The sequence below is a fragment of the Mustela putorius genome, unplaced genomic scaffold, assembly GCF_011764305.1.
Source record: "Mustela putorius furo isolate JIRA1106 unplaced genomic scaffold, ASM1176430v1.1 tig00001433_pilon_pilon_pilon, whole genome shotgun sequence".
In the NCBI taxonomy this organism is placed as follows: Eukaryota; Metazoa; Chordata; class Mammalia; order Carnivora; family Mustelidae; genus Mustela; species Mustela putorius.
In genome coordinates this window covers 791636-805059 of record NW_025421741.1, presented here as the reverse complement: position 1 = coordinate 805059, position 13424 = coordinate 791636, and the positions used below count along the sequence as shown (strand labels likewise).

At 58.4% G+C, this 13424-nt stretch overlaps 1 protein-coding gene across 3 annotated transcripts in view; it reads right to left on the bottom strand.

Moving 5' to 3' along the window:
- ADGRD1 (adhesion G protein-coupled receptor D1) overlaps nt 1-13424 on the bottom strand; it is a 121730-nt gene that overhangs the window by 30904 nt on the left and 77402 nt on the right. For all 3 annotated transcript variants that reach the window (XM_013048804.2, XM_004778199.3, XM_013048806.2), the window contains 2 exons: nt 12536-12609; nt 6546-6669 (listed from right to left, as the gene is read on the bottom strand). In XM_013048804.2, coding sequence (XP_012904258.2) covers nt 6546-6669; nt 12536-12609 — 198 coding nt within the window. The remainder of the gene's footprint in view (nt 1-6545; nt 6670-12535; nt 12610-13424) is intronic.

Here is a 13424-nt window from a genome sequence, read left to right as displayed (position 1 = left end):
TGGCACATGGAAGAGGTGAGCACCCAGCAGCACCCAGCCAGCGGCTGCCCCAGCAGTGTGGTTTCCCCCCTAGATGTTCCTACCCCACCTCCAGGGCCTGTTTCCACACATCCCGATGAACAAAGCAGGCTCCCTGTGCGGCGGGGTCCTGAGGGGAGAGACGGAGCTGTAGCCTATGGCCCAGTCCCCCAGAGAGGCAGCAAGGCCACCAGGGGGAAGGGCCCTGGGAGCCCAGAAGAGAGACAGGCAGGAGGGGGATGGGAGGGGCGGGGAGGGCGAAGCAGGGGAGGGAGAGCACGGGAGCACCATCAGCAAGAAGACAGGTCTCCCAGGGCCCAGGACTCCACCAACCCTCAAAGGATGAATGCAAAGGGGTCAGAGAATGCGGGGAGGCTCAGTCCTGACTCAGGTCTGCCGCACCCCAGCCTAGTCCTGCTCTTTGGGGACGTCACCCAACTCCTTGGGCTGGCTGCTCAGCCCCCAGGTGAGACTTGCTCATTTGGACGTCACTGTCACCTTAGTTAGGCTGGGTGCTTGGGCTTAGTTCTTGGGGCTGGGTGCTCCGAGCTCAGTACTCCAGGAAAGTCACAGGTGGGGAGGCCGAAGCTCAGGGCAGGCACTTGCAGAAGGCCACACAGTTCGTCAGGAGAGGGACCCTGAGCGTCTGCTGGCCAGGGGGCAGAGTGGGGCCACTGCTGAGGGCACCCCAGCTATGGGGACAGGACCACACACAGTAGGTTCTCATCAGAAACTGCGTGAGGAAGTGACAGGCACAAGGGAGACCGCCTGAGCAAACCTGCTTCCCCATGGCGAATGGAGCGGGCGCATCTCCACGCAGGCTGGTCCGGGCAGTCAGGGACACGCCCAGCAGGACCACAGAGGCAGCTCCCGGGGGGGCCCTGGAGCAGCCCCAGCCACGCCCTGCAGTTAGGCTCCCGCGCTGCAGCTCCCCACACCCGCCCCACCGCCCAGAGCCCGCCAAGCGGCTTCAGGATGCCGCACCAGGTGCACGTTGTGGCCGTGGGCCCAGGGTGCTCGAGGGGACCCTGAGGGATGGGGGTGCTGCAGAGGCGAGACCCCCGGCACACACGTGCACACACGCCCTGCAGCGCTGGCCTTAGGAGGCGCGATGTGCCCCCGAGGTGCCCTTCCCTCCCCGCCCTGCGGCTAGATTTAGAAATGCCCAGAAAAGCCTGGAGTTTGCTTCGGGACATGGGCTCCTCTGAGTCACAGACCACAGACTCCAAGGCCTCTGGGGAGGCTTCTTACATAAATTCATGAGGCCGGCTGCGAGCCTGCACACATCATATCCAAGTGGAACTCTGGTTTCAGAGAGAAATACTTGTCTTCCGCTTTTCGCAAAGCCCCGCATAGGGGATATGTCATTTTCCCACCCCAGGAAAGAGCCAGAAAGACTTTTCTGTCCTCCTAGGAGCGGAACAGCAGTGCCCCTGTGAGGAAGGGGGTGGCGGGGGGGGGGGGGGGCGGGGCTGGTGCGAAGTGTGGGGAGGGTAGCGGGAGGTGCAGGGACTGTGGTCAAGTGCAGCCCCCGCCCTGGCCTGCTGGGGGCAGCAGCTGCTTGGTCACGACGCCCCAGGTAGCCCAACTTTTTTTTTTTTTAAGAAAAACAAAATTCAAAATTTCAGATAATTTCTTTTTTTAAATATTAATAGCCGAGCTAAAGGAATCGTGCCAACTGGCCAGCCTCCAGACCGGGTTCTGTGGCTCTGTCTTCCTAAGCGGTAACTTGGCCCTGACCCCCGCCCGAGTCTGCCCTGGGGAAGGTTAGGAGCTTCCGGGGACTGGCTTTCCCAGGTGCACCTGTCCTGGCACAGTGCTCCCACTGCCCCCTCCCTAGAACAGATGCCCCTCCTGGGCCGCTCCCAAGGGACCCGCTGGAGGAGCCAAGCCGGGGCTAGAGGGCCTGCAGGAGGCGAGCAGGGGAGCGGCGGCACGGGGAGGCAGCGCACAGAGTGGTGTCTGGCTTCCACCAACGCATGGGCCCTTCTCACCATTGTACAGACAACCAGACTGCCGCCCAGGAATGTGGACCTCGGGTGGGGTCCCAGAAGCAGGTGGGACTGACTCGTCTCTATGGCTTCTGTCACATCAGCCCTCACCCCTCCAAGTCCTCATGGTTCCAATTCCCCTTCCTAGGAATCCTGTCTCTGAGTCGGTCACTGGGGCCACGGTGGTGGCTCCCACAGGGGCTGCGGTGATCCGAGCCCCACCCCTCCCTGGGTCTGGCTGGGCCAGCCCACCGCAGCAGCCACCCCTGCGGACCCCGTTTCACAGTCCCCAGTGCCTCTGTGGGCCAGTTCTGAGAAACAACAGTCCCAGCGCCAGCCTCCTGTCCTGGTCCCCAGTTCCCCGGGAACAGGCCGTGCGAGTCCGCCTCACTCCTTGTGCAGCCGCCCGTGGCATCCTGGTGTCCAGAGAGAGGCCTTCCTGGCCTCCCTAAGCCCTAACCCCTGTTCACGTACAGTTCCCACCGCACACCCTCACATGGCCTCTGCCCGGCACCAGCCCCAGGCCAGTGGCAGGGAGAAGCAGGGCAGCCGGAGGCGCTCTCAAAGCCGCCGTGCCGGAGAACAGAGGTTACAAACTGCCTCTTCGAGCTGTTACTTTTACTATTTAGTTCCACACAGCTGCACGCACAGGGGCCCAGCTCACCAGCCGGGGCTTCAGTCCAGGGTCTCCCGGCCCGTGAAAGGCCCAGAAAGGTACCTTGGTACATTTCTCCTGATCACACACCGTGACATGACCTCACATAGGGGACCTTACATAGGGGACCTCACATGGCTTCATAAATATGAGGTGTATGGGGACGCCTGGCGGGCTCAGTCAGTTGAGTGTCTGACTCTTGATTTCGGCTGAGGTCACCGTCTCAGGGTCATGGCATCGAGCCCCGTGTCGGGCTCCACGCTCAGCACAGAGCCTGCCTGACAGCTTCTTCTCCCTCTGCCCCTCCCTGCACTTGGTCTCTCTCTAAAATAAATAGAATCTTAAAACAAAACCAAACAACCAAAGCCAAGATGTTTGTTCGCTACTCTGCATCCTCTCCTCTCCCCATGACAAAGCCTTGGTGATGCCTCCAGGTGGCCTGCAGCATTACAATCCGCTCGAACAGCCGCACGTCGGCTCTTGGTGGAACATTCTATTAACACAGAGGCGGGGAGGTGCGAAGTCCTCCCTGCTGTGGAGGCACCAGAGCCCACGCACTCTGCCGCGTTAGGCCCATTTAACACTTCCGTTTTCTGTTACGTCCACGACAAACCAGGCTGGAAATAGCGTTTTACTTATCATCTTGCTTTCCGATTTTTGGAATTCCACGATGCAGATCCTCGTGGGTGTACCGACAAGTCATGGTCTGCCTTTCTGGACGTATAGGGACACCACACTGTCTTGACCACGGGAACTTCACGGGGACCCACTCTGTGCCATGCAAAGTCTCTCCTACCCTGTTTCCTAACTTTCTTGACTACACTCAGAATATTCTGTTCCAAAATTAACCTGAAGATAATTTTAAGGAGATGGTTCCTAACAGAAGAGTAAGGACCACTATTGCCAGCCAGCCACCGGGTGACCGGTGCTCTGGGTCAAGGGGGCCCCACAAACCAGCTCGTAGGCGACCCCGTGGGGTCGGCACTCCGTGGGAGGGATTTGGGCCTGTTTCCCACTCGAGGAGCACAAAGCGTGTTGTTCCCCACCCTGGGGTTGTGGCTGGCCAAGCCCCTCACTCTTGACCAACGGATGGGGACCCCGTATCATAGTCCCTCCCACAGAGAAGAGTGAGCAGAGCAAGGCCAGGGACATCCCTCCATGACCCAGCCCAGCCACCCCAGGCACCATGGAGAGGGGTTCCACGGAAGCCCTGCTGGGGCACGGGCCAGGGCAGACCAGCAGAGGGAAGGCGGTGTGGCCATGAGCTCTGGGGAGAGACCCCAGACCATGACGCCCCCTCCCAGAGGCCCTCGGGAAGATGGAGAAAAGCCATCCTGCTGTTCTCACTAAATGAGCTGAGCCACAGATCGGCATCTGCTGGCGATAACGCCGTCACTGTCGAAACGTTCCTCAGAATGCTCATTTTTAGCATGGGTAATTTTGAATCATTTTCAAATCAACCTTTCCTGGCAATGAGCAGATACGATTTGCTCCCACGAAGTCACCCACAGACTGTCCGAATCTGGTGTCACCTACACCGAGTGCTGACAGATTTGTATCCTAAATGCTCTGTGATGGGTTTTCTAGCTCCCTGGACTGAGCTGCCTCCCTTCCTCCCCGTCCTGCCAACATCCCAAACCCAACTTCCTGCCCACACCCACCACCCAGCAGCCCCTTCCACATCACAGAGGCCCACAGCATGGACCTCGCTCTCTGCATGCCAAGGACCCAGAGGAGCTGACTGGAGGCTGGGCCCCAGCCCCAGCTTCAGGATCTGGAGAGCAGAGCAAAACCTGGGGCTCCCCTGCCCCGGGTGACCCTGGGCAAATCCCCTGAAATGGCAGGACGGCTGTCCCGCCCACACCAGCACTCCACGCGGTCTGCTCCTCTGTGTCATGACAGCCCCTCTGCCCCTGACATTTGGGTCTGAAGCCCCGGCTTTGAGCCCTGGCACTTTTCCCGAGAGCCCCCCCACCCCGGCCCCTTGCTGCCATGTGCCTCTGCTCCTTCCCCCCGGCCCGTGAGGCTGCGGCCTCCTCCCCGCAGTCGCTCACCCGCACCCGTCTCCGGGAGACCCTGTGGGCTGGGCCCTGCCTCACACCACCCTCTTGGCTTCCAGGGGGCCCTCGCCATGCACGACAGAAGGTGCTCTCAAGGGCGGAGCGCCGGCATTCCCTCTCAGGGGATGCGTCTGCTGCTTCGCTCCCAGGGCCCAGACCAGTGCCTTAAAGGCCTTGGGTGGTCCGCTCAAACCCAATTCTTCATTGTCGGATGAATGAATGACCCCAGCCCATCCCCCTCTCTGGGCCTTGCCGTCTCCACTCAGCCACCGCAGCCTCAGATTGTCCCCGCCCCACGGGCACATTCATTCTGCAGGGGGCAGGCTCCTGTGTTTCCCGCTGGGACAGCTGAGGTGGGTCGGTGACTCCCACGTGGTGCCCAGAGGACACGATGGAGGCACATGGGCTGAAGCCCTGGCAGGACAGGCAGAGACGGAGGCACAGGCCTCACAGTGGCGGGGCCCGCCACTCCCCCAGCCCGACAAAGGTCTGTACAGAACATGACAAGAAGGAATGAGGAGAGCCTGGGAACGAGTGAGGTTTCGGAGGGCGCCCCATGCAGCCCAGGTAACTGGGGGCCTCTCTCCACTTCCAGCCACTCTGGAACCTTCTACCTCACCCCCCCACTTCCGATGTGCCCACGGCACTGGCACTGGCACTGGCACTGGCCCACCACCTGACCTCCCTGCCGCTAACGGTACAAAGCCACAGCACACACCCCGACTTGGGCAGCACCAGGCAGAGGAGTGGGGGGACAGGAGGGAGAGGGGGTGTTACATCGCTTCTATACTATTATCGACAAACTGTTTTATATAAAACATATAAGTGGATATAGGTAGATGATATCTACACATATATGAGAACAAATCTACACATATACACGAATGTAAAGCCCTGTGTTTTGTAGGAAATAATCCACTTTACTTCCAACTAGACAGATACCACAAAATTTTCTGACTGAACATACCAATATCTTAGCAATCAACCTCCTGACTTTAGCACAAAATTTCATGTTCCACTGGGGTCTAGAAGCCAATCAAGTCATTCCCATGCAGGGCCCAGGGACTGATCATAGTTGAGAAGGGGCATTGGCATTTTTAAAGAGTACTTTTTCAGGTGCCTGGGTGGCTCAGTGGGTTAAAGCCTCTGCCTTCAGCTCAGGTCATGATCTCCTGGGATCGAGCCCCGCATCGGGCTCTCTGCTCAGCGGGGAGCCTGCTCCCCCCACCTCTGCCTGCCTCTCTGCCTACTTGTGATCTCTGTCTGTAAAATAAATTAATAGAATCTTTAAAATAAAATAAAATAAAGTAAAGAGTACTTTTTTTTCTCTTCCAAGCTTGCCTTAAACCAATGAAACAAACATCTAGCTCTCCGGGCGACCGCACAGCTGCCAGCTTGATACTCCGGCACAGAGAAACCCAGGCAGGAGCGCCTCCTCCACCCTTAGCCCCAGGCTCCAGGGAAGGCCGTGGCCCCATCGGAGAAGAGGACAGACCCCCCCCCGGTGTGCCGGGCTCTCCGCGCCGACTCCCCCGCAGCACAGAGGCTCCTCAGCCCTAGGACTGAAAGCAGAGAGCGCTGGCACGCCTGCCTTGGGCACGTAGACCCTTGGGAAGTACCGAGGCTCCGCACAGGGCTGCCACCGGGAACTTGAGGCAAAGGTTTTGGTTTTGATTTGGTTTTTTACTAAAAGTGTAGAACGTCACAAATGTCACGCATCACAGGGTCTCCATGATGAGTGGGACCACCCGTGTGCCCCGCCCACACCCTGAGGTCAGAAGGACACGCTGTCAGGGCTCGGGGACCCGGTGCAGCTCTTACCTCCATCGGCACCACCTGCATCAGGATGGCGAAGTTGGTGAGGTGAGTGCAGCGGCAGACGGAGTAGCTGAGGTTCCCCTCGGCGAGCTCACAGCCCTGGTTGGACCAGATGCCTTCTCCAGAGCTGGGGACACAGGAGAGAGAGGCAGCAGGCTGAGAGCTCAGACGTGCTGGTGCCCGTTAGAAGGACCGCGGGTACCCGCCCTGGACCCACAGCCCGGGAGAAGACACGTGCTCATCCTACGACGCACCAGCCCCACTTCTGGAGAGCTCTGAGCAGCACGCCCGGGGACATGCCTGGGGACATGCCCGGGGACACGCCTGGGGCGGCCCTCACCCAGGGCAGGCAACACCACGAAAGCAGCCCAGGGCCCACCACAGGGTGCACACAGACGTGAGAAAATGCGGCACGTCCATCGCAGACGTGTATCCGCGTGGGGGGAAGTGAGCACTCGCACCTCACGCCTGCGGCACAGTCGGGCAGGACACGTGCGCATGAAGCAGAGCGGGACGGCGTGTGCTCCACCGCCGTGGCCCCGAGCGACACGCGTGGTTCCGAGGACACTCCGACCGGCCACCTCCCATGAGAGGGGCTGAGACCGAGCTGTCAAAGGGGTCTTTGCTTTCTTACAACATTTCACTTTTTTACAGAAGTGATTTAGGCCTTGTGTTACGTCGTGGCGTCGCCGCCTGGCCGGAAGTGGCTGCCGGCAAACGGGCTCAGGTGTTCACTGTGGTTTCCTCCTACGCTAAGAACATCAGGGATCATCATTTGCTTCCGTGTCTCTCTGTCTTCTCAAACTCCCAAGATGTTTCCAAGACTCTTTCCAGCAATGACACCTTTGAGTTATCAGCAAAGACAGACGTTCATTTCAACCGAAGGCTGGGCCCTCGGGGAAAGCTTTTATGAAGATAAGCTCATGCAAGGGCAGTGGTTTCTGTGGACGCAGCCCATGAGGGATGTGGCCATCCCGGGAGGGTGCCGCTGTTCCGTGGGGGAGCGCGCGCTGGCGGCACTCGTTTCGGCCCCCGAGGTGGGCGAGTCCCTGCGGCGACGACGAGGTGGGACTGCGTTCTGGTCGAGGCCTGGCTGCTGTGGAAGCCAAGGGGGAGCAGGGAAGGGACAGTCAGCCGCGCTGGCTGCCGGGCTCCACGCAGCTCCTCTGTCTGTCTCCCCAACACAGACGCCACACTTCCTTCCCCTGGAGGCCAACCTGAAGCCAGCGGGCGCTGGACCACACGAGCCCGGACACGGGGATGAACGGCGCATCTCTCCGTACACACACAGCAATTAGGAATTAAAAACCAGGAAGGTCACATCTTCCCAGATGGAACCACAAAGGTGTGGTGACACATGCATTCGCCAGGGCAGCTGAGCCCCAGGTGGCACCGCCTCCCATGGGGGAAGGACCCACTTCCCTGGGGCAAGCCCATCCATGAAGGATCTGCCACGTGAGCCAGGCCAGGCAACACCGAAGAACGTAAGACACACACGACCCTGTGACCTAGAAGTCAGCGTCAGAGCAGAAGCTGCCCGCTCGCACATGAGACTAAAGTGTGGGATAAACACGATCAAATCCGACACAGCAGCTGAGGCAGTGCGGGCCGAGTACAGCACTGAGTGTGGCGGCATAGGACGAGGAGCACGGATCTGAACAAGACCACGGATTTTTGTTGAACGTAATTATAACTCACACTGAAGTTATTGAAAAAACACCTCAAGCCGTCCGTGCTGTGGCCTCCAGAAGGGCATGGGGAGGGGTCAGGAAGGAAAGACGGTCCACTTGCTCGTACTTTCTAGAAGAGTGACGCGCCAATGTATTCCCTGTACCACTTCCTAAAGTCTAAAGTGAGCCAGCATTCTCAGTGCAGTGAGAACATCTTTGAGAAAATAAAGAACATTTTCTGAGACAAACAGAACCTGGCAGCAGACTTGCGCTGAGGTTCAAGGAATATGCTGGACAGAAATTTCAATCTATAGACAGAGCAGCTGGAAATGGATGAGAATGAAGGAAAACGTGCAACTGTTGTCTTATTTTCAGTGTCTCTAAAGGGCAACTGATTGAAGCAAAAACTCCAGCAAGGCGTCATGTGCTTCCGGTGTCTGCATGGTCCAGGGAGCGACCAGAGCGGGACAGGGCCCGACGCTGCTGTGATGTCGCAGACCACTTGCAGAGTGGTGTCCTATCACCGGAGGCAGATGCAAGGAACCAGAGACACATATACTGGGTGCCCTGGGACAGCCGCTACGGAAGATCACAGGGCAGCTTAGAGGTCAGTCATGGTGATAAAGCAGCGTTGTGACATATGTCCTCACTCCAAGTGATGTAAGAAAAGAGAACAGAGGAGACAAAAAAAGAGATGAGGAAATTTGAAAATAGGCAGTAAGACGGCAGCTTTCTGCCCAAACACATCTGTAAGCACATTAAATGCCAATTGTCAAAACCCACCGGTCAAGAACAGAAACGCTCCAAAGGGGTCAAAAAGCAAGATGCCACCACACGTAACCTAGAAGAGACTCACTTTAAGCACAAAGGTGATACATAACGAGGTTGAAATGTAAGATGGGGACAGACACAGCATCCAAGCACGGAGTAAGGGAGCCAGAAGGGCTGTTGTCGAAGGTAGGCCAGGTGGGACTCAGAGCGGCCAATATTCCCACCAGGACAGGGACACGGAGCAGTAAGGGTCAGTCTCTAAGAACACGGAATGATCCTAACTAGAAAGGCTACTAAAAGCACACCCAAACCTGGAGAAATCTCAGTGGAGAAACAGTTCCCTCACGACACGGAGACGCTGCCACCCTCTCCCGTGAACCAGTGGGACCAGCGGGCCAGAAAGTCGTAAAGTCACAGAAAGCCCGACGACCTCTATCAACATGACCTCGCCGGATGTGTCAGACCCCGCCAGGAGCGACAGTCTTGGAGGAAGCAGGGCGTTCACCAGGACTGAACACAAGCTGCGTCATCACACAAGATCTTAGAAACTTAAAAGAACTGAATTTTTTAAAAAACTGAATGTTTTCCTTCCTGTCTTCTTGTCAACAGAAATCGATCACCAATCAGGAGCGGAGAGATCTCTGGAAAATCCCCAAGCAGTCAGACTAACTGATGCATTTCAAAGCAGCACGCGGCTTGAAGAGGAAGCTATGGAAAAGGCCAGAGAACATTTTATGAAAATGAGGGCCACGTGCCGACACCGCGGGACTCAGCCCAGTCAGCATCCGCAGGAGACGCGCGGCCCGAAATGCCTGCATCAGAAACCGTCAGGGGGGCGCCTGGGTGGCTCAGTGGGTTAAAGCCTCTGCCTTCGGCTCAGGTCATGATCTCAGGGTCCTGGGATCAAGCCCTGCATTGGGCTCTCGGCAGGGAGCCTGCGTCCCCCGACCCCTCGCCTGCCTCTCTGCCTACTTGTGATCTGTCAAATTAATTAATTAATTAATTAAATCTTTAAAAAAAATAAAAAGGAAGAAGAAAAGAAACTGTCAGGCCTCCGCCACCACGGCCCGCGCCCTCAGCAAACAGCGCCCTGGATAAGCAGATGTGAGTAACTGAGGGACAGAGAGATTAAACCAGTCGGTGGAGAACAGAAACGCAGGGGAGAAAAACCAACGAAGCCAGAAGCCGTCTCTTTGAGAAAGACAGTGAGGCTGACAAACGTCCAGTACGAGGGACTGCGGAGGGAGAGAGGGACACAGCTGGCAGATGCCCAACGTGGAAGGGGCGCGCACACAGGCCCCCCACAGGAGCGTGGGCGCGGGGCCCCCACTGTGCTCGTGCTTTAACCACACTGCAGACAAATCCTCCGAAAACTCAACTGTCCAAACTCTCAAAGAAGTAGATGGCCTGAGTAGTTCTGTGTCAACCACAGACATTCCATGGTGGCCAGAGGCCGGCCAACCACAAAACCAGGCTCAGGCGGCCTCAGTGGTGAGTCGAACGAACGCGTGGGGAAAAAACAGACGTGTTCTGCAGAAACTGTCTGACCCGCACCTTTCACGAGGGGACGGCTGCCCTGGTACAAAAACCAAAGACGTGACAAGACAAGAAAACTGCAGACCAGTGTTCTCTGTGAACACAGATGTGACGTCACCACCTGCAGCGAGTGACGCTCAGATCACCTCAAGCAAGTGGGCTCTCCGGGACGGCAGAGCCGGTGCACACTCAGCCATACTCGCCACCACCCAGATGTGTCCCCGGACCAGAGGGGCCGCCGCAGAACACCACCCGGCAGTGAACCGTAGCAGGAAGCCGTCAGCACAGGCGACAACGCAGGGTTGTCACACTCCATGACTCCATGAAGTCAGACACGACACACACGGTGGCTCCGTCCATGCAGCACGCTTGCAGACGTGGAACCGTGTGGGTGGAAGACACGGCTGTGGCTGGAGTCCACAGACTCCACAAGAGCTGGAGTCCGAGGAGTGGTGGGGAGTAGGCCCGGGGATCTGGTGGGGTTGGGCACTGGCCTGCATCCTGACTGCGGGGCTGACACCGCTGGACTCGTCTGTCCAAACCCCTAGAGCTGCGGGACCAGCGTGCCTATCTCCGACGGGCGCTACTTGCTAATAAAGAAGTCCCTGGGGACGGGACAGAAGTGTCCTCATGCTGCACGCTGGGTGGTGGTCGCCCTGGGAAGTGGGGGCAGAGAACGGAGGGGACAGAGTGTTCTTTGACATCATCTGTGATGTCTTCGTTGTTTTATTCTTGAAAATATAAACACGCTGATCATGATAAATTTGCGGCAACAGGGAAGCGGTTTTCAGAGTATTCTCTGTACTTCTCTCTGTTCGGAAGACATCTTCAAAAACAAGCGCCAGCAGCGTGTTCTGTTGCTACCAAACTCTGTCTGCCCCGCTCCATCCATAAAATATTTCCCTGAGATCAATGCCCCCAAATTAGGACAACCCTTTCTAGACGGACATGTTCGGCATTCGTTTTCATAATTTGCAAAGAAATGATGGGCTGCAGCCGGGTCAGCTCGGCCACGGCAAAACCACTGCGATTCGAGCGCTGGCCATGCGTTCTGCAGGCTGTGGGATGTGTGCACATAAGGGAACAGCCAGAGGAAGGCGCTCCCCGCTCCCAGCGACAGGAAAGAAGTGGGATTTGCTGGGCGCTAGGGGGGATGGGCTGCACTTCCTGGCTGTGCTTGGAGCAGAGACGGGGATCCAGCACACACCACACCAGCCCAGCACCTCGGTCTGATCTCCTGGTCACCGAGAGTGGGGAAGGGAGGGATCTTCTCTGACCCGCAGAGCCGCTGAGAAGAGCCTGACCCCGAGCCCTGTCTGCTCCCCATCCTCTCTCATGCTCTCCTACAGCAGCTCCGTGGCCCCGGGCGGGAGGGGGAGGAGGTTCTGCTTTCTTTCCCTGCTCTGCCCGTGGGGGCCACTCACGGGGGACCTCACTCACAGCAGCATCACCATTAGAACTTCATCAGGAGAAGGTCCCCTGATAACGGTGGGTGCCTGTGGAGAGGAGCAGGGCTGGGTGTCCAGCCCAGAGGGGTCAGTGGATTCCAAATTCCTCGTGGAGGTGCTGAGAAGGACGCCCTGGTCTGTGCCTGTGCTCCCAGAGCTTCAGCAGGGCTGACGTCAGTGCACCCCAGGGCGGCCACTGGCCATCGGGGCCGTGAAATCCTGAGAGGCCTGCGGGCCCACCAGCAATGAGCGGCTCACCCAGCCCCTCCCCAGTGCGACACCCAACCCCCAGCACAACCAGGGCCCAGCTCACCGGGCTTTTGGCGGACCAGGTGAGTGTTCTGAAGCGTGCTGAGTCCTATTAGGTGCTAATGTGGCCTTCAGAGAAAACGTGACCCAGCACCCCCTCCAGCCCTCGCCTGGGTCCCAGGATTTGCTGGGCGCTAGGGACAATGCAACCACGTTGTCTCCAGAGGGGTGACCGGATCATACCCCGACCAGGCACTGCGCACCCACCGCCCTGCTCCCCTCCCCCCATCCCCGCCCTGGGGCCGCCCGCTGGCAGTACCTGAAGTCCAGGAAGGCGCAGTACAGGAACACCTGGCTGCTGCTGTTGGTGGCCTTGCTGCGCTGACTGTGGGACTGAAACATAAGGGCGGAAATGCTTCATGAGGCCGCTGGAGAGGCCAGGCTCCCAACACTGAGCTCAACACCCCACCCGCAGCCCCCGGGACCTCAGGGTGGTGTTGCAAGAGGCCACGGACTCCTTCTCAGCCCTGTCGTGGTCAGAGGGCCACGGCATCCAGCACGCATCACAGTCCCCTCTCCTTCGCCCACTGCAGCCTGGAAGCCAGGGCTTCGGTCTCAGGGCCTCTGCACTTGCTGTGTCCTCCCTTAAGAATGCTTTTCCCCCAACACATGCCCCCTATTTACCGTGGGTCTATGTTACATGTTAGTCCCAGTGGCCCTTCCCGCCCACTCAAACAGCCGCCCGAGCAGCCCGCCCGAGCAGCCCGCCCGAGCAGCCCGCCCGAGCAGCCCCTTCCTCTCGCCTATTCTCTTTCCAGCCTTGCTTAGCAGGCAGGACACGCATTCCGTATTCGTCCGCTTGCTCTCTTCCCCCCGGGCAAGCATACACAACGAGCCCTTGTCCGTCCGGGGCACTGCTGTGCCGCTCGTGCCCGGCCAGAGAAGGCCCACAGCAGGCGCTCACTTCAGACCGGTTGAGTGAGAGGACAAAGGAACGACCAAGCGACCGGATCAACCCGTGACCTTGTTCCTAGGACTCTTGTTCTCCCCACAGAGAGAAAACTCCAGGCCCTGGACTTCTCCGGGATGCCAGCTCAGGCCCACGGCCACAGCTGCTCTGCCCGAAGCACGTCGCAAGGGGTCCGCCAGGGGCTACAGCAGGAAGCTCGGGAAGCCGGGGCTGCTCCTGGACACACCATGTCGCACAG